Source organism: Hippichthys cyanospilos, chromosome 5 (genome assembly GCF_059441005.1).
Source record: "Hippichthys cyanospilos isolate Australia breed blue-spotted pipefish chromosome 5, RoL_Hcya_1.0, whole genome shotgun sequence".
Taxonomy (NCBI): Eukaryota; Metazoa; Chordata; class Actinopteri; order Syngnathiformes; family Syngnathidae; genus Hippichthys; species Hippichthys cyanospilos.
Genome location: NC_142373.1, coordinates 16,528,629 through 16,555,404, shown reverse-complemented (window position 1 = coordinate 16,555,404; position 26,776 = coordinate 16,528,629). Strand labels below are relative to the sequence as shown.

Genomic DNA, 26,776 nt, shown 5'->3' with positions numbered 1-26,776 from the left:
GCAAGAGTTTATGCAAAGATGCGTAATGAGCAAATACGAGCTAGTTTAGTATCTAAATATGCAAGTCCGCGTGAGTCATCCGGCCCAAATCACAAGAATCGTAATCAATAACACTAATCCTCATGTAAAAAGCGCCATCAATTCCTTACATAACAAGCACATTCATTTTGTTTGAATTATGTAAAGACGGGAGTCATTATGCCGTACGGCGGAGTATGAATGAAAAATTAGCCGCGGCTTCTAATTGTGCTCGGGATCGAAACAACTTTGCTGGTTTATTGAGGTTTAGGGAGGGCTTTGTGGGCATTGAGAGGCGAGAAAGGAGAGTTGCCATGGCAACTGCACCCAATCAGGAAGGCCAAGGAGAGAGCCAGAGCAAATTGTTTATGGCGTTGGTACATTATTTAAGCAGAACCGTATTACGGCTCAACATGAAAATTGCAGGGAATTAAAAATAAACTACCCGAGGAAATTTATGGCTATCAGTTGAATATTGTTTTTTTTTTCTAGGATTTGATATGGCGAGTTTCTCAAATATCTCCTGAAGGAAGCAGTGCTACTATTATTAGCACATGAGTCCGGGTACAAGAGGCCATGCATTGACCCATTATTAATTTTAAATAACTATGTGCGCCAATGCACATATTGATTTAATGGTAAAGATACAAGGCTTGTTACTTGAGTTTTTGTGTAGTTGCGGTTTGCAGCAGAGTAGAGTTGTTTCTAATTCTTTGGTTTATTCTTTAAACAACTCGAAAATTCATTTTTCAATTTTTTGTGGGTGTTCATACATTTAACCTGTATGGATGGAACTAAAGCCATTGAACAATATGGTTGAAGGAAAAAAAATATTCCTAAATAACTTTAATTATTATACCTTTAAACACATTTACAAAATTAGGGGAAAATGCAATGTGTATAGTTTGCAAAGTGTGTGCACAAGGGTTAAAATGTTTTGCGAAATCAATTTATTTCATATTATTTGGTTGGGGAAAAAAAAACAAAAATGAATCAAGCAATGCCACACAAGAGCGATTGATGCACTCACCAATTCACTGGTTCGGTCACCGTTTCCCAAAATGAAAGCAAATGTTTGCAAATGTCTTTTTTTGATTAGACACAAAAGATAATCAGTTTGCTTTTATGAAAGACTACAAAACAGAAAAAGAAATGTTCATAAAGAGAGATGGGGAAGAAAAAAACATTTTTAATATGCGCTATTTTTTTCCTCAGCTATAAGATGCGATGCAAAATGGGGTACTCCTTGTTCATTGTTACATTATTCTTTATGAGGGTGGCAAAATATGACTTCATCAATACAGCAGCAGCTGTTCTTTTATTAGATCTCATTAAGTTGCATAAGAACAAAATGAAATTTGATTTTCTGCCACGTGGGAAAAAAAATAGTGCGACATAAGGCCTGGGTAGAGAAAATACAGACAAATTGAGTATTTGTACGAGTCCTGTCGGCTCAGTTTATGAGTCACTTCTGGTCAGGTCAATCTGAAAGACATCTTGCGCAATCGAGGCATTTTTCACAGCAGCGTGGCAAGAGAAACTGCATCATGTCCCAGGTAGAAAACGAGTGAACCGTGAGGTGGAAGAAGCATTAAAGCTTTCCCTTGTGCGATCCCACCTCCCTCCCCCGACTTTTCTCACCTCGGGGTGAAACTAGAGAGCAACAACAAATAGCGTGAGGACACAAAGTCTGGAGGATTAAGACGAGCACAGCGCAGCAGATTGAAGCCATGGCACCGAGTGGAAACAAGATGCCACAACGGAATGTAACAAAGTCAGCATCGGTTTGCTCTAGGAGGCCAAATTAGGTTTTTTTTTTGCCCCCCCTGGGAGAAATAGCATCACTTCATCCGAGTATCCATGAGAGCTGCTAAATCTCCGTCAATCTGGGCATCAGTCAGTTTTTCGATAAACTTGCGGTACCTACTCACGTCTACTCGTGGGTTTAAATCCCGCATTCTCCTGGCGAGGCGGCACCTCTGGAACCCCTCGGGCGCGCCTGGGTCAAGGATGTCTTTGGGTCCCGTCGCCCTCTCCTCGTCTTCCTGCTCCCCGCACACAAGCAGTGAGGCAAACTCCCGTAATGGCGCTACTTCTTTTGTCAAAGCCATAGCTAGTATCTCGGAGGAGCCTTCCGCTCTTAGGCCACGGAGGGGCTGGATGGAGCAGGATGCTGGGAGGTAATCTAGCAAGGCATCCAGATGCTGGAGCATCTGCAAGTGCCTGTGAAACAGCAACAAACCCAGTGATGTTAAATAGGAAGTCAATCTTTTTTTTTTTTTAAACGATAATTTGTTTCATTGGCTCCAAAGTGCCTAAACATAGCATTCTGATGAATATTTTTGTGGAAGATCAATCAGGCAGCAAAATCTCCTTATTTTTATCCATTTTGCCTCTTGTTGTCTACTGAAAATGACATCACAGTAGAGCAGGTAACAACCAATCACGGCTCATCTGTTGTCTGCATTTGGTCATGTGACGTTCAAACGTGAACCATGACAAAGATTTGACATTTTATCACAAAAATAGCAATATATTATTAACCTTTTTGTGGTATTTTGTCCAGTGCTTTGATTTTACATTTCATTTCAAAGGGGAAGCATTTAAAGAAGACACTAGGGAGCTGAAATTTCACCCAGATGGTGTCAACAAGTCAAAGTTCAACATGGCACAAGCGCTTAGCTATAACTCTACTAGGACTGTGCTATTCTTTGGTTAAAAAACTGCAAGAATGATGTGGGAGAAAATAACCCAAGGTTCAAACCTTGTGTGCACACATATAATGCACACAAAGGTCACAACTGCTTAGTAAGCTGCAGAAAAGGAAGAACATATGAGTAAGTATTTGTTCATTGTCAGTCTATGTGTGTTAACAGCACTATTTGTGTTCTATTTTGGTACAGTAGTGACCTTTCAGAAAGTCAGTCAATGCTTCAAAATAAACCGGAACATATCAAACAATGTATGGACACGAACGCCTTGGAACATTTTTATTTTGGAAGTTCTTCCCAGGAACGACACTTTCTAATCCAAAACTATTCCTCCCTCCCAGGGTTAGTCACGACTCCTGATATGGATCACGTTCAATCACCATTTCAGAGAATTGGGAAAAAAAAAAAAAAGGACTTATTTATGACTTAATTGAGTTCAGCGCAGCCGCTAGCATAAAGTAGCCACAAGCTATCAGTTTGTTTGCATTTGCACGGTAAATTGTTAATTTTCTTGCGGTCTGCTCAATAAAATCTCCTGAGATGTCTCCTCCCATCCCAGTGACATCTAGATCTTCATACAATTCTTTGAAAAGCACAGATAATTGTTTGCTCCCTTTTTCTCAATTTCTTTCCCAAAACCACTAAAGAAGTGGAAACCATAAGTGTTCCACAGTTGCACTTTTCAAATTCACACTAACCCCCTGCTCGCCAAAGCGCTCAGCTTTTGGCACTACAAATACATCCTTCTCACCTGGAGTGGACCGCCAGCTCCCCCCGGAAGGGACTGCTGCGACGCCAGCACAGCAGCGAGACAGAAGAGAGTCCTTGAGAAGCGAAGAGTCGATGCTGAGGGCTCACTTCTAACCTCTTGCAGCCCACTTGCCTCTGCAACCAGCCGTCAATATCGCCCAAGCTATGATCAGGAGAGTCGATGCGGAAGACCCAGTGATCAAGCACCGCCAACAGACACAGAAAGTCCTCTTGAGCCTCGTCTGGGGGGAGAAAAAGGTGACCTGATCAGGGGTCAACGCGGAAAATAATACTAGTAAAGTTAAAAACATAAGCATAAAAGTGAAATGAATACAAGAATAAAAGAAAAATGTCTTGCAGGATAATAAAATGAACAATTTTAGTAATAAAGCTGCACTATTATTGTTTTTAACAACACCTAATGGCAGCCATTTTAAAGAGAACCTGACATCCAATTTCAAGCTTTCTGACTGACCACTTATTTTTTGTTTTATTTGACAGTAACGCTGTAGCTTCACAAGTCAATTTGCAAAAACAAAACATCAGAATCCCCTTCATGTGAAAATATATATTTCTAATAAAACTACATATAAACTAACCAATTTCATTTTTTCAGCCACCTTACCGGAAATGGTTTGAATATCTGTGTGACGATACTATCATCATCAAGTCATTTCATTCCTATCATTCTTCGGGATAGACTTTGTTAGTTTTCACATGTTTAATGCATTGATAGACTTTTTTTCAGTGAGTTTGAAATGTCCAACGGCATTTGAAAGCACCTTGTGTACCACATACATGATTAGCAGCTAGCGCTAACGCCAGGGAATTGTGTTGAATCATACAATGTCAGCATTATTGAGTAAGCATCCTCAATCAGCCATTTAATATTGTTTTTTTTTTTTAGATGGTATTATATGATATTGGTAGCGCTTTGTTGTGGTGATAATAAAAATGGAGTCACAAACACTCAAGCTAGCCACAGCTACAAAATCCATCTTCAAAATAAAAGCTTTGTTTGGTGTTTGCAACATGCTGTTGGTGCGTGACATGTGTTGTTGACAGATCCTTTTTTTTTCTGGCTCGCCCATAGTCCCAAGGAAGAAATGAAAGCTGGCAGTGCTAACTTTTCACAACCATCGGAGATGCTTTACAGTAGTCGCTTCCCAAGTATCGCCTCTTTCTTTCTACTCTATGTGCATGTGAAATTCAGAGAGACTTGCTGACAGTTTTTTATTTTTTTTATTTTTTTTTTTTTTACATTATTACAATATTGTTTTGGTTTTAATTGTCTTGAGGCGAAAACCGAAAATGGCAATTTGGTGCATCTCTAATGAAAATGCATTACATGCAGTAGACACAAAACAAAATACTTTTTACTGGGCTGGCACCTGGCAGTGAATATGAATTAATGGTATTATAGCTATTTCATTGGGATTGATAGGAGTTACAATAAATTGTAACTCAAGGTCTGACTTGTACTATTGTTGCATAGTTTTTTTAATTTTTCTCTTAATATAAGTGTGAAATAAATGACCATCTTCAAACGTGCTATTTTGTTGCTTTTAAGTTGTCAGCATCTTTAGAAATCAGACATTGCAATGTACCTGTTTTAAGCTCAGGGTTGTTCAACAGATGGAATTTGAAGTCCGCTTGGATGTCTAGAGTGATTTGACCACAATGCAGGACAGTCGGCGTCGCTACGCTGGCGAGGACGGAACCGACCCGTCTCGGGGCGTAATGGAGCATGACATTACACTTGACACGGCCAGAGTTCAGCAGAGGTGCCAGCCTGGTCACGGCAGTCACGGCGAGTCTGGCTGTGTTGAAATCATTGGGGCCGCCCGCGTCGTGCCACTTGCTTCTTTTGGCTGCCGGCTCCGTGAAGGTGGCGGCCGAGGAGGAGGAGGTAGAGGAGGATGAGGGGCTGAGAGCGGGGAGCCAAAAAGCATGGCTTTGGGTTCGGATGACTGCGGGCGCGGAGCCGTGGCCCGCCTCTGTCAAGATGGATAAGCTCGTAGCCGCTGCTGGTCTGGAAGCAAAATAGCACAACGCTCAGGACGCCTGACATCATATCGGGACAGTGGCGCACATGTGCGTGTAGAAATACAAGTAGGTGATTAACAACAACATTCCAGATGGCGAGAATACATCAAAATTCGCAACGACTCCTGAGGCAATAGTTTTTCTGTACATGTGCTAGAACAGGTGGCGGGTGGTGTCAGATTGCTCCCACAAAAGGAGGATGCCAGTTTATTTCAGAAAGGGGGGGTTGCCGTGGCAACCACCTGCATTCGGTTCAAATTTACATAAAACTACGGGCAATCAACAAGTACGAATTATTCTCTATGTCCTGCTTGTTTACGCTTTGCACATTTTTACATGTATAGTGCGGCCTTGTGTAATGCGGTGGTTCACAAATGGGGGTGCGCAAAGGCACTTCAGGGAGCATGTGACACGTTAACAGCTTTTGCATGTATCAATACATCTAATGTTAGGGTATTTAAAGCCGGGACAGAAACATTAGTTTTCTTTTCAAATTGAGAGCAAATTAACCGGCACATTCTTGCTGACTCAATCACCTAATGTAATTACTTGAGTACTTACTTAATTTAGTACCGGCTATTTCAAAGATCAAATATAAATATCAATATATAACGCATATTTCTTCATTACCTTAAAAATCTGCCATAAAATGTACAATTTTCACACCAATGTGTATTAAAAAAAAAAGCAATTTAAGATAACCAAACTATTCCAAATTCTAACAACAATCTACATATTAAATCTGTGACTACGACAATGAAATGAAGTTACACTGAGCCGTCGGCAGCAAGTATCACTCCCACGACCAATCGTCCGTCGACGACACGATGCCACAGCTTGTCAACGTGAGGCCCGCAGGGCACCGCGGGCACGACTCGCCGCTTGTCATCGGCGGCCTCGTCCTTCCACTCGTCATCACTCTCCCAAAGAGAGACGAGTCCTTCCTGGAAAGAAAGACGAAGATGACTTTCGACAAGTGTGTGACAGTCCTGGCGCTAATGGCGGCTTTGAGTTTGGCTGTCATCACAAGGCGTTTGGGCACAAACGCGGTGACCCTTGCATTTGAGCAAGAATCAACATTTGCTGCATTGTTGCTTTTTAGGACTTGACCGCAACCTAACACATTCAATATTAGATCATGTGATGGAGCGCAGATGGCTTCCCCCAAAAGTGTCGTTGCTAAGGCATGTGCTAGGGCACGGGTGTCAAACCTATGGCCCGCGGGCCTCATCCGGCCCACAGGATGATTTTGTGAAGCATTAAAAATTGAATAGGATGAAACCCATTAGTCCAATTGACAAAAATTCTTAATTACAAAAAAAAAAAGCCCAGATGAGCACTGCAATTTACAGACGGACACTTGAGGGAAGTAGCTAAACAGGCATTCTCATTAGCATTAGCATTTTGCTTCATTATGATACTGCTCAAGACAGGGAGAATCCTTCGATCGCCCCGAAGAGATGGACGAAAATTCGGTCATATTTATCTATTCTATAATACAGTGGTTCTTAATTGGGGTACTTGAAGGAAATCCAGGGGGTAGTGGAAAATCATGTAAATATCTTTATTGAGTTAATGTTTCAGGAAAATATACATTCATGAAACAAATTTTATGTTCAGTGGGGTATTCAATTTTATTATTTTTAAAACCCAGCTTCTCCCTCAAACTAGAATGGTTTAACCCAACTTGTCAATTGCCAGCTGTTAAGTTAATGATTTATTTATGTGAACAGATCTCTAATATGATCCCAACTGAGGGCACTTTAAATTGAATGTTTATTCATAAATATTTCATTTCGGGAACAGGTCTAACACTTGACGTGGATTATGTTTTGTGGACAAATATTTATTAATGATTAAGCTAATGATTTATTTTTGTGAATGGGTCTCTATTGTAATGCCAAAAGATGACACTTAATGTTTTGTATTTTTTTGTGGACAAATAGTCATAATTGTTCATTTTTGAGAACAGGTCTGACACTTTATGTTGATTATATTTTGTGGAGAAATATTTATTAATAATTCTTCCTTTTTTGATAACAGATCTATGATCCAAAAGAGGACACTTTATGTTGATCATTTTTTTTGTATACCAATAAAAATGATGTGGGTTCTAAAGTTGAATAAATCAAACACTAATGGCAAGTTTTAAGTCTGGTTAAGGGGTACTTGGCTGAAAAAAAAATTCACAGTGAGTACATCACTGAAAAAAGGCTGAGAACCATTGCTACAATAGATAGAAAACAACTCAAAAAAATACTAGCTTTGCATTTTATTTCCACGTAGTTTATCCATGTATTCCCAGCTGGGTAGTACCTGCTCAGGTTGTGTGAAATTTGGCTCTCGATGGTGAAGCACATCGGTGAGCGCTCGCACCGACTGCTGCACGACTCTATCCTTCACTCTCACTTCTCCTTGAAGCTCTTGCAACTCGCTCAGTCCTTTCTGGGACACAGACGACAGTCACGAGGGGCAGAGGAAGTCAAAAGACATGGGTTCAAAATGGAAAAGGAAATGAAAAAAGGAAAATGTGATGTTGTGATGCAATTTAGTAAGGTTATCATGTGCTACCTGCAGTCTGGATTCCAAAGCTTGAATTGTGAGGATTTGGTTCTCTAGTGGGGGAGAGATCTTGGCTTTTGTGTCACTGTGCTCGCCATGCTAAAATTGCAACATGATTGAAATTTAAGATTAGGTGATTACGATCTTTTTTTCCCCAAACATGTGATTTTGCTTACGTGGTCTTCATTAATATCAAGGTTTTCATTCTAAGAGCATTCCCATTAAATTTGTTGTCTAACAGGGCTGAGACGAGTCAGAGTAATCCGAGTTCCACGGTTTAAAAAGAAAAATGCTCAAGGTAATTTTTTTCTCACCCCAATTACCTGTTTAACAACAATTATTAATAATTACTGGAAATGTTGTGAGAAGGACAACTTCAAAACAAACAATTCAAAAAGTACACAATCTCCTTAAAGACATTTTGTCATTTGAGTAGTTTTTTGTTGTTGTTTTTTTTTTCCTTACAGAAAAGGAGATCCCACAGAGGTCAGTGATGATGAAATTTTCCAGCGGCTGCCTCGATACACAGTCATCCTTAAAAAGCAACAATATCTGCTCTGTACCGCATCCAAGATAATCGTCTACATGCACAGAGACCACGTTTGACCACTCGGCTGCTATCTGCAAAAAACAAAAAAACAAAACAAACAACTGTATTAATAATAAGTGAAAGACTGGAATCTAATAGACGTTTTCAGAGTCACTGATTTTGTGAATGTAAACTGTATTCTACAAATCTGAGTACAAGATGGACAATGCAATTGAATTTTCCAGAGCACATGTCTTCATTAGGTTTGCGAGTGAGCTCTTAAATTAACAAAACATGCATGTTTTTGGAATCTAGTAGTAAACAAAGTAGATTGTTGGGTTCAGGTGGTAGAGTGGTTGTCTCCCAACCTGAAGTTTGTAGGTTTGATCCAGACGTTTTTCGTGAACATGTCAAAAATATCCTTGAGCAAGACACGGAAACCTAGCAGTAAGTCCTTCCTGAATGCAGCAGTATTTTAGCATGTGTGCAGAGTGTACCCAACCTCTTGCCTGGATTGGGATAGGCTCCAGCTCACTAGACAACCCAATTTGGATAAGCAGTATAGAAAACACATAAAAGTGCATCACCACCACATGAGAAATTTTGAAGGCCTGGCATGCTGCTCATACATACTTGAAAAGTATCTTTCCACACCGCACACACGTGGCCCCGGTCGAAAGATACGACAAAGATGACTCCATTTCTTCCAGTTTGGACCACCTGTATGTCTTCAGGTGTTTCGAACGGGAGGGTGCATGTGTCTTCCACCACGCCGTCCTCCAGATAAACCAGTTGCTGATTGGCAGTGGCTGCAACCACAGTGCACCTCAGCACGTCGTCTGCTTGGTGGGCTGAGAGCACAGTGATGCACTTGGTGATGCAAATATAAGATGGAGGTAAAATCACAGTGCCGTCCAAGGTGTGACCGGTCCCAAGCAGATAGGCCACTGTCTGCTGAGTGGAGCGATGTTGTTGTTGTCCCAGTATGAACACCTGTCTCTTATGCAGAGGGAGCTCACCGACAAGGCAGTGGGAGAGTTGCAGGGGCACCCGTTTGACCCCAGAACCACTTGAGGCATGAAACACAGAATCGGCATGTGTCCACAGCACGGTGGGCCCCTGGAGGATGAAAAAATCCCCAATCGGCTGATGAGGGAGTGAGAATTCAATGCATGGCTCCAACTGTTTTGCGCCACTCAGTGTAAAAAGTTTATACAGAAAAAAGTCTGCATTTTTTTGCTTTTTTCCCACAAGGACACAAGGCGCGGTGATCCTCTTCTGGACGCACAAGACGCTTTTGGACTTTATGAAGGAGACCACGCGTGTTGCGCTTTTGTGGTTAATGACAGCCGCTCCCTGTGATGTTTGCACAAAAACCTCTTGCTCCGGTTGGAAAGAAAAATCACGGAACGTCAAATCGCTTGTCACTCGATTTTCACTTAAGGCGTGATTAAATGCGATTATCTTACCACAGAACGAGAGTTGCATCGAAGTCGAAACAACTTCCTTCGTGCTGCTTTTAAACGACATGGCGTATTTCCGAAGTGATTAACACTGAATTTTTCGTGCAATCTTGTGTATGCGATTTTAAACGCGTTTAATCGACATGTCACTTGAAAGCGCGCGCCAACCCGGAAGTGTCGTTCACGTCATGCGCAATGCATTGTGGGAGTTTCGTTTTGTAAACAGTGGTGCGTTCGCGGGTCGTAAGCTAACCGGTTTAGCCCCAGTGGCTAAAACGCACGGGCCACGTAAGCGATCAATTCCACGACTTTTTTAAATGTTCGCTTTTTATCTCGAACACAATCGCATACTCCTTACTTCCTTTATTCCGTCACAAAACAACAACAAAGCGAAGAGGAGGGGCCAACGAGGCTGAGCCAAAATGGCTTCGACGGAGAGTCAGTTACCCACTTTACAGTGATTCACACTAAGTGCAGCTAGGTTAGCGAACGAGCTAACTTCAGAAGGGAAGGAAACGCTTTCGGTGACAGTTGAACATGGCAGAAGTTGAACAACAAGGGGATCAGGTATTCTGAATTTGAACTGAGAAATCGGACTGCAATTTCCGATGTTGTTTGTGTGTAAACCTACGTCAACTCTCATGTGACAGGGCATTGAGGAGAAAATTGAGCAGACTAGAGAGAGATTCAAGAATGAATTCCTTAAAGGTAAGACAGTGATGGCGTACCGAGTTGTCATTTGCATCGCGGCTTTCACTTGATGCTACACTTGTCCACATCCAGTTTTTCATCTGAAATGATTGGTACTCATGTGCTGTGCATGAACCCATGACAAAACACCAGGGTGATATCATCATGACTTTACTAAGGGTCCAGATAAGCTTCAGATATCCGGCTAAACGCCCTTAAAATTTTCCATTCACATTTTTACTCTCCTCAGTGCATTTCTTACAATTTTAAACACAAATGAAATCTGTGAGGACCGCAACAAAAAGTTTATTTAACCACCACATGCCCATAATAAATTCTGAGACACTAACCTGAAATTGCCCTGCATTGTTCCCATAAATTTGTGCTTTGTATGCCAGATCACAGAAAAGGCTGTGTGGTTATCTATTTCTATTTAAATGTCAGATTCATCAGACAAATATGACCAAAGGGATGTGGACAAACTGCTGAAGGACAACTCCATGGTGTCAGGTTACCTGATGTGGCGACTCTACGTGGTGGACGACGCATTGAAAATGATAGATGAGAGTTTCCAATGGAGGAAAGAGTATGGCGTAAACGGTGAGTGGAGGGGGGCACATCATCGCTATCTCTGTATTCCTTTAATGACAGCCAATTTTGATGAGAACCTGGCTGCCATTTTTGAGCCATCTGACTGACCATAGTTACTGTGTTTGCTTTCCCTGCTTAATGAGTATACCAGAGCTGCCAACATTATCTTTTTCCACCCAATATCATATCAAAATAATTGGTTCACGTTTGTTGACCATAATGGCATTCCTCAATAAGGTTCCTAGTGATGTCTATTCACGTCAATACCACTCATCACGTTAATAATCCCTGTCCCCCAAAAACCTTTGGTAATAACATAGCACATACACTCGATTAGGGTTTTAATTACAGCGTAAATGCCATGTCACAGTGGCTTGATCTTTATTTTTCAGCGCAGCAGCTGATATCACTAAGTGCTCTAGTTCAACTCTGCACATCAATGGGACTGTTTACGTCGCCTCAGTCGGTAGTTGTCAGATCAGCGCTTTTCTCGCTGCTTCTCGGGGATGAGCCCATAGGCACAAGCGTGGCATTGTGCTTTAGGCCGCCTCTAACAACAAAACTCACTGTTGAAATATCCTGAGGGGTTTCTTTGCACTGGGGAAGTCTTGAAGCAAGCAAATGAAATTTGTCAGACAGTTGTGTTAAGGGATTGTGATTACAAGCTCAGTGTCACAAAGGCGGCATATAATTCGGGAATGAGTGCTATTTCCCGCTGAAATCAAACACCGGTTCTTTGTGGTCGCAATAAAGACATCTTGTCTGACTTGTTTCAGTTTTCCTTTCCAGCTTGAGTTTACACACCCCTTGAAAAAAATCAAGGAATGACAAGCAGTGGATTCAAACTGATGAGACCAACGTGTCGAGCATTCTTTAAACAATCCACATTTGAACAGTAGTCGTCTTACAAGCTTGTTTTTCTCTTCAGATCTCTCGGAAAGTTCCATTCCCAAGTGGATGTTTGAGACCGGGGCGGTGTTCCTCCATGGATTTGACAAAGAAGGCAACAAGCTGTGTATGTGTGACACTTGAGCTCGTCTCCTTTCACCCATTTGTTGGAATAACAAAAAGAGATTCGAGTACATACGAATGACTGACTACAATGCCCTGCATACTTTTTCTCAGTCTGGTTTAAGGTGAAGCTGCATGTCAAGGATGCAAAGACGATCATCGACAAAAAAAAGTATGTGGCTTTCTGGCTGGAGCGAAATGTCAAGAAAGAGCCTGGGATGCCCTTGACTGTCATTTTTGACATGTCGGAGTCCGGCCTGTCAAATATAGTAAGTTTTTTTCTGTTTAGGTTTTATTAAGATTGTGGGGAACAGGATCAAGTCAGTAAAACGCTGTAAAGTCTTCATTTTATGCGCACACTCTACTCGCAGGGTCTGACGCTTTTGAGTGGTTTTACTCTTTGGAGATTAAAATAACCTTTAAATCCCGTGGGCCAATTCAAGGGGGCTTTCTAATCCACGAACGCACAGTGTCACAGACGTGAGCTCCCTCACGCAGCCGACAAACGAGTTTTCGGGCCGAAACCAGCCAGATGCATAGAAAGAGAAACAGAAGAAGCAGCTAGACAGCGTGAATACAAAATGAGGAGTTTAGAAAATCCGATCGGAAAGCGGCGCCTCGGTGGGAGCCGGAGCGGCGCTGTTCGGTATGATCTCGTTAAGACCCTGGAGCGCGTAGGCTGCATAGCAATGAGGACCCCTGCCAATTACGGAGCCCAGTCAGGGCGCAGGGCTAGCTTCTATTGATAAATCTGTTGCTGTGATGATTGCAGTCAACGTGAAACGCTACGCTGAACATGCATCACAGGCTCCTTCGGGCTGGCCGCCAAGTCGATTATTCCGCCAATTATTTTTGTAATTAATTGAGTGCATGTGGTCTTTACAAAGTGAGAAGATGAGGGGAAAACGTCTATCTCCAAAAATGTCTCATTCAATCCCAAAAACGTTATTTTTACCTATCTTTAAAGAGTCCAGGTATTTAATCCCATGTTTATGTTCAATTAATTCATGCATTTGTTCATTTTGGTTGTCTGGGGTAAAAGAGTATCAGGAAATAGCTGGCGCTGCATGTTTTGGATCACATTGGACGAGAAATACAGTGATGACTAAAGTGTCTCTTTGTTACAGGACATGGACTTTGTAAAGTATGTCGTAAATTGCTTCAAAGTATATTATCCCAAATTGCTCTGTAAGTAAAACAAAACATTTTTGCAGTCTTATGCCTTTTTTTTTTTTGCATTTAACTAAGATTGAATAATTATGTGATTTCAGCAAAGATGATTATTGTGGAGATGCCTTGGATCATGAACGGTGAGCGAGTCAGCACCGCCGTCTCAGTGACATTCAGATCTTGACATTCCCGGCCTGAAACTCACTTTTGCCTCTCTCTCTCTCTCTCGCGCTTATGTAGCCGCGTGGAAAATCGTGAAGACGTGGCTGGGTCCAGAGGCCATCAGCAAGCTTAAATTCGCATCCCGGTCGGAACTCCAGTCGTACATCGATCCGGAGTACCTACCGCCACACATGGGTGGAATGGTAAGATGTAGTTCATATCAATGGAAATTTAATCTTATAAGCTCACATTGTTTTAAACAACTTAGAAAGCTGATTATTTATCGCTGTATTTTGTGTAAATTGCCACTTGCATTTCTCATTTTGGTTTTATTGAGTTAGCTGTCGAAATTCATCTTTGAAGTAATGGAGGGGGTTTGTGAATAATTTAAGCAAAGCAATAACTTCATAAGCATACTGTCTCTATTCAGACACCTGCACAATGGCTATTGATGGCTTTAATTTTCATACTACCCTAGTTGGATTACATGAATAGCTGCAGTTTTTCTATTGACATCCCAACTCATCAACATTGTGTTCAATCAAGTGGAGGAACATGTCATTCAGATTATTGCATTATGCTCCCACGTGGACTTGTGGCACAGCTCTTGAATATATTATAGGAATCAATTAATACGCCATTGATCGCGCGTCTTCAAATCAACCTCACACATTGACACGAGCTCTCTGGGTCCATTCCAGGACCCGTTCAAGTACAGCTACCCTCCTCTCCCCGACGACGATTTCCAGACGCCAATAAGCGACAATGGGCCCATCATCAGCGAAGATGAGGTTGAGAGCAAGGAGATGGAGAGCAAGGAGATGGAGAGCAAAGAAAGCGAGCCGGACAGCAAAGATGTCCTGGAGTCCAGCTTAAACTCTGAAGTAGTTGCCAAGCCCAAAAAGGTATCTCCACTTTCTCTCCTCTACATTAGAGTTGCCCAACTGCAGGTGCAATGAGCTTTTTGCTTGTTATAATAACCATTAATGTATTACAATCTACTGGACTACAAATATTCCACATATGTCAAAATAAGTGGTTTCGCATGGCCGTTTGCTATGTAAATTTTAGCCCCTCCTCTTCATGTAAATATATGCACTGGCTTAACTGAAAATCTGGCCCCGGCCGGCAGTTCCCTAATTGTTTTCGAACGACAGTTCATTTGTGTTCCAGAGTGCCGGGTTTCGTTAAACTTAATCGGTGAGCCGTACAAAACAATCGCAACGGTTCAGGTTAAATCGGTGATCCGTACGGAACAATCGCTATGGTTCAGGCTGCTGTTGGAGGACGCGGACAAAAAGCAGGAGTAGCCATGTCGAGCGCCCTAACAACGTCATGTAACATGCCGCCAACGTGCTACTTAGACCAACTTCAAAATAAACACACTAAATAGTACATGAACGTCAATGCAATAACCAGGTTTTAATTTTAAGTTCTTCCTCAATCAGATTTTTTTCAGGCTAATGAAGAATAAAAGCCCACCAACGCATTAAACATTAATTATATTAACATTAATAATAATACTTGTTGGTATTGTCTTTTTAATGTTGCATGGAATAAACCTGCAAATAAATGATTTAATATTCTCCACAAAATTCGAACATTTCTTCTCAAATTAGTTCAATGATTTACAAAATCGCTCTGCACAAAAACTAACTAAATAAGCCTTGTAATATTATTAATACTTTACAGTAAACCTCTTTACAATTAGCTGTTACTGATGTAATATTAGTTTCCTTTGTTTCTGATAGTAAAAGTGCACGGTCCTTCACACAGTTAATGATTCCAAAGATGCTAGACAGTCCTCTCTAACATATTCAAAGGGTGAATCCAGGATTACGGCGTGTAATCAGACTCGCGCTCTCTGTGGACCTGACTGTAATATCCCGATTTGGAAGATCTTACTCATGAAGGTGACTTTCAATGTCTTTGATTGCATAGATGTCAAAGCTTCTCTCTTGTCTCACATGTTTGTGCGGGCCAGTCAAGTCTGCTGGTACTGAATGGCTGTCGCTAGAACAATGTTGACTGAACCCGCTGGCTTTCCATTTTCTGTCCACCTCCTCCTTACTCCCACCGTTGTTGCAGTTTGGACTTCAGCCTCAGCTCACTTTTGACATTCTACTCTATCCACACGTAAAGGTCCAACCAGCGCTTTCAGAATCTATTTGGTTTCTCTTGCAGCTCGCTGGGTGCCAAATAAGCCTCCGTGAAATCGATGTTGAAAGTTCATCACTATCAGACAGCCGTTTGATGTTGCATTTGCCCCGGGGTTATCGAATGCGTCTTAGTGTTGATGGCCGCGTCCACTTGGGTTTGACCCACATTTGTACAAGCCTACAATCGAGCCAATTTCTGTTGGCCGACAACACCACGTAGGTAGGAAACCGAAAACATCAAATCCCACAAACTTTGAATTCCAGATAAACAAGAGAAGGCATTGTAGTCAGTACGCATTGATCATGCACAACAGATTGTTATGCAAAGAGATACGGTGATGAGTAGTTATTAGCCTTGTGTAAAAGTATGCTTTATTTGCGTTGTAAAAAGTGAAATTTGATTCTTGCTTGCACCAGAACGATTTGGTTGTTTCGATTAGCCCACACCCATAAGACCATCTGCATTCAAAACCATGAACTTTCTGAGTAACGTGGTCTTACAACCATACAGTGAATTTCAGCTTTTCCCATCGTCAAATGTAGTTGTGCGAGAAGAGACCAAAACACAAGCAAGACTGAGATGTCAACACCCAAGGTTTTGAGAGCTTGAGATAAATCTGGACGTGGCAAACCCAAGACCGAGGGCTTCTGACCAACATTAATACCAACATTTTGAGGCATTGAAAGAGTTCAGATCAAGACCTTTGAACTGCCAAGACCAAGGTTTTTAGTACTCAAGACTAGTGTTAAGACTGACCTTGAGATGTTTAGTAGACTGTGTGAAGACCAAGGCTTTGAGGCGTCAGATCAAGTCAAGACTTTGACATTGTTTTGAGAGTTGAAACCGTTTTAAGACTGAGGAATAGAGACCAAGGGAGGAATACTACTTTGAAGCTACTAGATGGAGTTAAGACCAAGACTTTGAGGGGTCACAAGTGGTTGTGGAAGAAGGGCCTAAGACACAACCATGACTGAGATGTCACCACCAAGATTTTGAGTGTTGAGATGAAGTTTGGACAAAGAATTTGAGACTTTGAGACAATTAAAACCCAACATTTTGAGGGGCTGAGATCAAGTCGAAACAGATTTTGAGGTGCCAAGTCCAAGTCGCCAGACCAGGATTTTCAAGTCTTGAGGAAAACCTAAGAGAAATCCTCAAGTGTTAAGACCCAACACCTTCATGTGAAGTCAAGACCAAGGTTTTGAGGGCTTCTGACCAAGTTAAAACCAACACGTTGAGGTACTGAGACAGAGTTAAGACCAAGACTAAAAGTGTCAAATGAGAGCCATAATTCAGACAAAGACTTTGTGACAGAAGATCAAAACTTTGAGGGACTCGGACCAAGCTGACACCATTTTTTTAGAGCTTTGAGACCAAGGTTTTGAGAGTTACACCCAAGACTGTGAAAAATCGAAGCCAAACTGGGGAGACAACTTTTCGATAGAACCACGAGCAACATTTTGAGGGGTTGTTGAGATGAGACCAAGCCAAGATCCAAGAACTTGAGACAGTCAAGGCTAAGACCTAGCAATTCGCCGGCGTTTCTTTGCGTCCTTCCTATTCAAATTAATTCACCGTAGCACAGAGGAAGTTTCACAATCCTCCATTGGTAAATATATGGCAAGCAGAAGTAAGAAGGAAAAAGATTTTCCTGCGGCCTTTATCTGCTGTCTTATACCAACCTGTCTGAAGGAGCTCTCGCCTACCATCTGTTCCTCTTCAAGACAAGATCGTGTGGGATCCCGACAGCGCGGTACGTGATGACTTAGAAGCTAATTGCCTCTCTTCTTTTTTTTGAAACAAGGGCAAGGGCTGGAGGTGGTGATGCAGCATAGGATCGCTGCACCCACACACGGCGTTCACACTGCGGAAGATTTCTGCAGACTGCCAAGGCAGGCGTCTCACGCGTGAGCCCCTTTGACTCCCATCTTGGATGCCGCATTTCTATTTGACAATCGACATTTCAGCCTTCCGACATTTCAACGAACCGTCGACATTTCCGTTTTTATTTTTCATGAAGAGATGAAGGCTACGTGGTTGTTAGCCTGTTATTTTTTGCACGATTGCCAAGAAGCACTCATGTCACACCCCAAGCGTCACTCCAACCAAATATCGGATAGGATGTTCACCCTCAAATGTCCCTTAAAAGTACTAAATGAGTTACTGTTTTAAAAAAGTAGACCAAGTCAAAAGTGTGGAGCACTAAATTCAACCCACGTGCCTTTGAGGCAAAATCCTCTGGGCCTCTTCCCCAACACTATGATGAGCGCTTAATCATGTTCTGATTCACGCCTTATCTCATCGAAATGTACTGTCCAATCACATTAGCAGCATTTCTCTCCGTTGATTTTTTTTTTTTTTTTTTCATAACCATTGAGCATTTCAAGCAATCTTGTAAATCATTTCCGGTTTTTATAATTGCTTTTATGATTATGATGTTTCTTTTCATGATTGGTAATCTTATTTGTATGGCTTTTACAAATATAGCAACACAAGTGCCTTTGATCATCAGAATACTAATGTGTTTTGATTTTAGTCCGTAAATTCGACCAACGCAGAGATGTGTTCCATCGAATCGACTATTTTTAATTCCTCATGTAATGCCGTTGTCAAGTTTGCACTTTAAATGACAATGATGAATAAATGGAGTTTTTTCTTAGCAGCTGGTTATCTCAATGTCTTCATTACTGCGTAATGGTCTCAAACTGGCATGTTGCGCCAATCACACACACACTTCCCCTGTGAGTCACTCACATTCCCATCACGTGCAAAGCCCTCTCACCTTTGCTTCCCCATCCCGACCACGTGAACGTAACAAACACTCCCCTGGCCCCCCCGTGATCAACCAACCCCCATTTCACATCTGCTTTCTCTCACTGTCACTTTATGCAAACATCTTCAAAATCAACATCCTGTCACGTCCTTGCGGTGGAAAGATTTAGGTCAAAGGTTGTCCGAGTGGTGCAATTTTTGCCTTTTGGTCATTTCTATTCCAAGTCACAAGTTTGAGGTTTTATCTTAGTTCTGCCTCCTTCAATGGACACACTGTTTGTTGATCTATGCTTGTCAAATGAGAACAAATGTCAGGGGTCCTCAAGGGGGTTTCCAAGAAAGTATCACTGACGCAATTATTAACCTTCAGTATCTGATAGGTCCACCGTATGTGGAGGCCAAAGGTCGAACGACGCGCTTGGTTGTTGCCGCTCTGTCTTTTTATTTAATTAAGTCCATTTTCCTTGCAGGTGAATTTCCTGGAGGACAGCGATAAGATAGACAGCCGTATCAAGGGCGCCAGGAAACCCGTGACCACCTTTAAAGGCACCCTTTTGGACATCAGGTACATCGCAGCCCTCGGCTGAATTAGCAATCGCCTTTCGCTTACCAATTAACCATCAAATCCATTGGAATCAGAGTATTTTGCCGAAAAACACGACAAATAAAAAATCAAATTCTGACTTGGTGACTTGGCCGCAAATGGTTGGTTGGGGACCTCTGCTCCACAGGGTGCTAATGGAAACATTTTTAGTGCATCATCACTTGGCAATGCATTAAAGTAGCAATGTCAATCTTCGGGATCTCCGATCCTCCAGGACCTCTCGCTCTACACTAGCCAATGACAGCACCCAGGGTGGTTTTCTGCTTTTTGTAAACTTTTCTATCCATCCATTCTGCCCTATGTTGCGCTGTCGAAATAGCGCAAAGAGATTTTCCAGTCAAGCGCCCAAGTTTGCAAACTCCCCTTGTTCAGACACGGCATAAGAAGCCAACAGCAATATAAAGACCTTGATACACTATCCAGGCCGACTTCCTCGACTGATTACCTAACATTTTAATACAATGCTCATCAGTCAGCTAAAACATAAACACTTTCTCCCAGACGAAAATATTCTACGATGCATTTGAGTGGGATGGGTTAATTCTGATTCAGTGTTCAGCATACATTTCTAACCTCAAACGTTACCGTAAAGTATTTTCCCATAATGTCTCTCCTACACTAATTACTAGGTGTGTCTTTCACGTCAACAAATATGTAGACTCATCTCAAGCAAAGCAATTATTAGTCTCTATCACTGGATAGCTGCTATGACCTTCACTTTGAGCGGTAATAGCGCCATATGTCGCTGTAAACATCTTGACCACAATACTGCCAGCATAGCTTAAGCGGCATCTGTGAAACGTTACCTCAGTATTCCATGAGACACTACTGCTGTTAGTCTGCACGATCCATTCCATATTTTAACACTGACCTGAAAAGAAATTGGGCTTGGAAGACAAATCTAGAGTGACAGAAGATTTGTGTAGAAAACTCGTAAGTGAATTAACTGCTCTATGGGAGCCATAAATGACTCAATCTGTTGCTGTTCGAGTGAACCCAATGAAGCAAGACACTTGCAAATGTAAACTTTCACACTGACGCTGCTTCTTGCAACCAGAACATTCAATGCTGTCTGCATTAAAAGGCGTGTCAGACAGTCACCATTTCAACACGGCAGTTAAAAGAAGTGACTGATATGACCTCAAAAGGTGGAATAAGGCGTCAAAGAAAAGCAGACAAAAGGTAAATATAAAAGAGAAGCTTCCTTAACCTTTATTAATGCTATTTCCCCTCTGCTCTAACATAAAGAAACTCCCCTGATTGCTGATTAGGACTTAAACACACCTCCTGTAATCCCTTCATTAGTCCATGGAGTTCCATTTTCACTTCACAATACAAAAGTCTAGGAAATGGTTCAATAAAATCACATGCAGCAGCTTAACAGTGCATATAAGCATTCTGGGAAATCTCTCTCCAGCATAGCATCAAAACATGAAAATAACCATCTCGCCGCCCTCGAGCTCCTGCACTTCCTGCCAGTTAAAGGAAGACACTGCAATAGTATATTCAAGACAAGCTACATGCACAATTCAAAAAAAGAAAAAAATGGTGCACATATTGACCAAAATGTTCTTTTTACATAATGTCGCCGAGCCATTATTGACCTTTTCGTACCTTTATAGCGCAATTGATCCAGTTGCACGTGGGGGCGGGAATTAAGGGCGCCGCCAATCAATTGTTCATTGAGTAGAAGGGAGTCGCCGCGGTTAATTATTAACAGAAATCAAGGAGAGGAGGCGGTCGCTCATTGATTCCCTTTCTAAAGCCCCAGCGCTCAATCAAATCTACGACGTGTTCTGCCTATTGCTCCTTGGTTAGGAGGTTTGAGCTACATGGTGCGCGGCGATATATGTGCGCAGTTTGCAGTTAAAGGCGTGGACCTACCAGCGGTGATTTATGACATTGCCAGCTAATTGGAGCATACTTGCTGAAAGGGAGTCTGAGCAAGGCTGATCTTTGAGATTAATATTCCACCTTTCGTACAAGCTGTACCTCATATGCACCCTAAATCTTCATTATTTAGTTTACCAAGAAGGGGTCCGACGATAAAGCCTTTTCACTTTAAGATAAGCTGTGGTGGCTCTATCTTTTGATTTCAAACAAAAGTTAACAATTATATTAGAGCTTGGGACGGGAAAGTCGACCAAGTCGGGTAATTTGACTAAAAATATCCGCTTTGAAGCGTCGCAAGGACCATGTTTGCACCACCACTTTTTTGCAAATAACAAAACAAAATACACAAAATATAACAAAACAAAATATTACACGTTTGGGATTATTTTGAAAATAAAAGATGAGTAACAAAAATAAAGTTGAAAAGACGCACTACAGCTGTACTTTGGAGGGAAATAAATCACACGCAAAGACTGTCTTGACACACGGCTCCATTGCTTGTCTTGGTGCACCACCTGGTGGCCTACATATGATTTAAAAAACAACCGCGCTGATTTAGTAAATAACAGATTTTTTTTCAGACAGTGTTTGCATGTGGCGCTTCCCAAAAGAAAGGAAAAAACTTCCTAAAAAGCTCTTGGATTGCATGATTCAAGAATATATCTTCTCACTACAAACTTGTTGACCTGAAATGTAATTGTTAGCATGCAAATGCTAACTGCAATTTGGTAAATAAAATTTCACATGTATAGAATGCCCTCACTTCAACTCACATTCTACATGAGTTTATTTTTATATATATACAGTATATATCCTTCATTTGGCCTGATGTCCAAAATATAGCGAATGTGATTTAAAGCAATACTTGACCATATTTATAACATTATTTACCTCCATTTCATGTTCGGAAAAGGTTTGATTGGCCAGCTGTTTTAATGTATTCTAAATCTATATAGTGTACATTTCCAATGCGCGTGGGCAAGATGTTTGCCAGTGCGTAGCTGCTTTAATGTAAGGACTGTGACAGCTCAAGGCTACAAATCAAACCAATAAACACATTTGAAATGAGCCTTAAATGCTACGATGTTTCTTAGCTTGTTGGTTTTTTAATTCGAGGCCGTGGGCTTCCCCATAGAGAGGCGGGCGGGTTGTTTTGATCGCCCGTTTCGCCCTAGCGTCGCTCAACTTTGAGATTCACTCTGAGTACCGGGGGCAAATAACACACACGGACTTGAAAAAGAAGAAAATATACGGCGGTTCCTTTCCATTAGTTGCACCACAACTGCCTTGACAAGAGGCATTGAATGTATTTGATATTTTTTTCCTCCCCCTGCAGAGTGCACTAAGTGTTTTATGGCTTTGTTTATGTGTTTATAAGATAATGACAGCGTGGGCGTCTTGTCACAGATTTTTCCAAATGAGCGCTTTCCTTTTTCCATCGGCTAACGGTGCGTAGTTCCTGTAAGGGCGTCGGCAGTGAATTGTTGCTGACGTTATTATAATGAGCTGTGTAAAATGAGTGGATATTTGAGAAGGGCAAAAACTTTCAAAGTAACTTTTAGTGCATATGCAGTGTATAGTTACCATATTTTCCAAACTATAAGGCGCACCTAACAGCCTTAATTTTTTTTGAAAAGCTGATGGTGCACCTTATAATCAGGTGCGCCTTATATGTGGATCGATATTGAGATTGGGATTGGTAGATGGGGAATAAGTAAGACTTACCTGTTTCTTTTGTGTGTTTACACTTGAACAAGGTTGGTCATATTGACATTGAGTTATTTAATGTTATTGAGAGTTTAGAGTTATTATTTGAGTTATTATTGTTATTACTTTGAGTATTACTATGTTGTCATTGAAAAAGTTTTAAAATATGTCATTAATTGTGGGTGCGCCTTATAATCCGGTGCGCCCTATAGATCGGAAAATACGGTAGTTTAAACCAGGGGCGTCCAAACCTTTTCTTCTGAGTGCCGCGTATAGAAAAACAGAAAGATACAAAGGCCACATTCATCTTTTTTTTTTTTACTTAAACATTTTTTTCCACTTCTTACGATCACACTTTAATCATTTTTTAGTAGCATATCATAATGTTATTTCTAATACATGCCGTAGGCCGCTAAAAATGATGCGGGCCACAAATGGCCCCCGTGCCGTGGTTTGGAAACCGCTGGTTTAACCTGTTAAGTGGACAACATTTGAAAATGTTGCTGAGTTGGTAAAATCACATTAAAAACAACAAATTAACTCATTCACTGTCAGCCCAGTTAAAACGGATCTTTGACGTACATTACCGTCAACGGCACTGAATGGGTGATGTAGAAAATGTAACATGAGGATGGAAGTGTTCCCTAGGCTTCAATTTCCCGTCACGAGTTACTGAAACTGAATTTGCACAGACATGCGTTTTGTTTTTGTTTAGTGGATTGGGGTCGTAAAGCAACGGTGCTGGCACAATATAAAAGCGCTAAATAGACTTTTTCATTTGTCAGCGTGAGCTGGATGAAACTTTCCTGAATGAGTCCAGCGTGGTTGCACAATGTATGATTTTCTCTGGCTTGCAGTCCTGCTGAAGAGCTCAGCTTTGGTTGTGGAGATACGGAGAAGAAAAGCCTCATTATCCTGAGCAATGTGACGAAAAACCCCTTGGCCTTTAAGGTGAGCACGAGCAGATTATCTAAATTGAAACGGATTACTGTAAACCCCCGTTTATCGCTGAGAATCGGTTCCCCAATCACCTGCAATACATGGAAATCCACAATATACGGAAACCACATGAGACGTGACAAATATATCATTTACGAGTATGAACACGAGTATGTCAAAGTGTTAGTACGTCTTATACACGGTCAAAAAGAAAATATCAGAATACGTCCTATATACAAGTGCGTCTTATATTTGGGGAATTTAGGTATAGTATTATTACCGTAACTTCTTGTTATTATAATTGGCCAATGTTTTCTCATTATTTCCCCTTTTGACCTTGTGAACTCAAACCATTTACAACAGTTGTATAAATATAATAACTAACCAGTGTCATTATTTATTACAAATAAATCCATACCATACCCTGAAGAAATTTGTTAATGAGGTAATTCTGTAGAACTGTCTTTTTTTTTTTTAAACCGAGCTGCCTAAATGGTGTCAAACAAATGGCTGGAGGGCTCGATTTGGCCCGCAAGGAAATGTAATCCGGCCCTCAGAATGATTTTGTGAAGCTTTTTTTGTATGTGAAATCCCTTTGTTGTAAAGGAGTTAACAGAATTAAGTGTTAAAAAAATGTAGTTGACGACAATTGACGTCAGTGGCACTCCTTAGTAAGTGTTGCATTGACGTTATTTCACGTCATTGGCGCTCAACGTGTTATTGTTGTATTGGAATGATACACTTTCATTTCTTGAGCGGTTACAGAGGGTTTTTCCTTATCTGATGGTTGGTTCTCGTTCTTCCGGACGTTCCTCTCCAGGTTCGGACCACGGCGCCGGAGAAGTACAGGGTGAAGCCAAGCAGCAGCATCTGCGAACCCGGCGCCTCAGTCGATATCGTGGTGTCTCTGCACGGAGGTGACTGTTCCAAGTTTAGCGCACTTTCCAAACGATCTCATGGGTCGCCTGACATTTATGTTCCCGGGAACTCGAGTCGGGCTTAAGCGAGGACAAGTCCCGCGACGCCGCGCATCATCGACGCGCCCTCGCGTTTGTTTGACCGACGGGCCAACGGGAGCGGAAAAAGACATCGGCCGCCTCTTAAGACCTTCGCTCTTCGCTTTCATTTTTCGCTCAGGGTCTCAGGCGTCCCCCCAGGATCGCTTCTTGGTGATGGCGGCCGAGATGGACAGCGTAGGAGCTCAAGAACTGGCGCAGTTCTGGAAAGAAGTACAAAAGACGAAAATCATGGAGCACAGGTAAAGTGTGAACTTCTGATCTTGGCTCCATGGAAAATGTAGTCTTGTTTGGGTATTTTGTTTATGTTCCTCTGTTCTCCTGCAGGTTGCGCTGCCATGTTCTGGAAAGCGTCAAACCAGCAGTGGACTCGCAAAGGGCAGCTGGAGACCTAGGAAGCAGCAAGGATGTCAACGCAGCGGTAAATACGCTTCCTTACAAATCTAATCCAGTTTGGGTTTTTTTTTTTTTTTTCAAACGTCCTGTTTTAGATCTTCCAAGGGCTGAGCGAAAATAAAATCTTGATTTTCTATCATTCTTGCCATTTTAACTGAAAATACGTCCCAGGCGTTGTGAGTTCATTACTATTTTTTTTTTGTATAATGTTTTCAAATTTTAGAGTAAAGGAGTGTCTCAAAATGGCTGCTACTAAAAGAGTTACCATATTTTCCACACTATAAGGCGCACCTAAAAGCCTTATTTTTTTGGAAAAAAAGCTGATGGTGCGCCTTATAATCGGGTGCGCCTTATATATGGATCAATATTGAGATTGGGTTTTGTAGATAGGGGAATGAAATGATCAAGTAAGCTTTACCTGTTTCTTTTGTGGGTTTACAGTTGAACAAGGTTGCTCATATTGACATTGAGTTATTATGCTATTGAGAGTTTGGAGTTATTATTTGAGTTATTGTTGTTTACTTTGAGTATTACTATATTGTGATTGCACTGGAGGAAAGGCTCCCTGATTTAAATCTTGCACTACATGTTATACCTTTCTGTTACGCCATTGAGAGTTATTATTTGAGTTATTGTTATTACTTTGAGTATTACTATATTGTGATTGAAAAAGTTTTAAAATATGTCATTAATTGAGGGTGCGCCTTATAATCCGGTGCGCCTTATATATGGAAAAGGTTTTAAAAATTGTAATTAATTGAGGGTGTGCCTTATGTATGGAAAAAGTTTAAAAATATGTCATTAATTGAGGGTGCGCCATAGAATCCAGTGCGCCTTATAGTGCGGAAAATACGGTAATTCAAAGTTTTCAAACATACCTTGTAAAACACCCGTTGAGCATTATACTTTAGCAAAATGTCACAATTTAGCTTATTTTCAAATCTTCGATTTTTAACAGACCAATTAATGGCATTCATTTGATTTACTGTCCAGCGCTAGATCTTAATCCCATAAGTATTTTTTTTGTTCCCTCCCTCCAGTTGATGCGATTGATGTCCTCCAACTCGCAGCTCGAGCAGAGCATCAACACGTGCATGTGGGTACAGAAGATTCTGCTTTGCTTGGTCCTGGTTTTACTGGTCCTCAACCTCTACTGCATCTGTCTGCTGACGACGGCCAAGCAACTATCTTGACCACCGCTCATGAATAAAAAAAAAAAAAAACCTCAGACCTTGCAGAGCCAAATCGAGGGGCGCGTTTTATGCTGCTCCTCCACCAAGAACAAAGACACTTTTAACAACCTTTCAAACATTTTTTTTTCCTTTGCAGCTAAAACAAATATTTATTGCAAAAAAATATGGTGGAAAGATTTATTTTCTTCAACATGTTGTATAATATTTTATATGATACTCTAAGGTAGATATAAAAATAAATAAGTAATTTTTGCAACGTTGCCAAAAGTCTTGCACTCATACTTTGATTAAAAAAAAAAAATGCAAGCTTGTGTGTGTGTATATATATATATATATATATATATATATATATATATATATATATATATATACACAAAAAAATGCTAGATATAT

At 41.2% G+C, this 26,776-nt stretch overlaps 2 protein-coding genes across 2 annotated transcripts; one reads left to right on the top strand and one right to left on the bottom strand.

The window, feature by feature from the left end:
• Positions 1 to 1,200: 1,200 nt before the first annotated feature.
• fancb (FA complementation group B) lies at positions 1,201 to 10,681 on the bottom strand. The gene is made up of 8 exons (XM_088414349.1): positions 9,250 to 10,681; positions 8,553 to 8,708; positions 8,097 to 8,186; positions 7,842 to 7,970; positions 6,297 to 6,469; positions 5,087 to 5,511; positions 3,481 to 3,721; positions 1,201 to 2,241 (listed from the first exon to the last, which is right to left on the bottom strand). The coding sequence occupies exons 1-8, from the start codon at positions 10,144 to 10,146 to the stop codon at positions 1,860 to 1,862; spliced, it is 2,493 nt and encodes an 830-aa protein (XP_088270475.1). The 5' UTR covers positions 10,147 to 10,681; the 3' UTR covers positions 1,201 to 1,859.
• mospd2 (motile sperm domain containing 2) lies at positions 10,271 to 26,650 on the top strand. Its single transcript, XM_088414350.1, has 15 exons — positions 10,271 to 10,646; positions 10,730 to 10,787; positions 11,214 to 11,369; positions 12,289 to 12,375; positions 12,486 to 12,640; positions 13,499 to 13,559; positions 13,643 to 13,681; positions 13,782 to 13,906; positions 14,405 to 14,608; positions 19,106 to 19,200; positions 23,697 to 23,790; positions 24,599 to 24,695; positions 24,916 to 25,036; positions 25,122 to 25,215; positions 26,231 to 26,650. The coding sequence occupies exons 1-15, from the start codon at positions 10,617 to 10,619 to the stop codon at positions 26,381 to 26,383; spliced, it is 1,569 nt and encodes a 522-aa protein (XP_088270476.1). The 5' UTR covers positions 10,271 to 10,616; the 3' UTR covers positions 26,384 to 26,650.
• Positions 26,651 to 26,776: the final 126 nt, after the last annotated feature.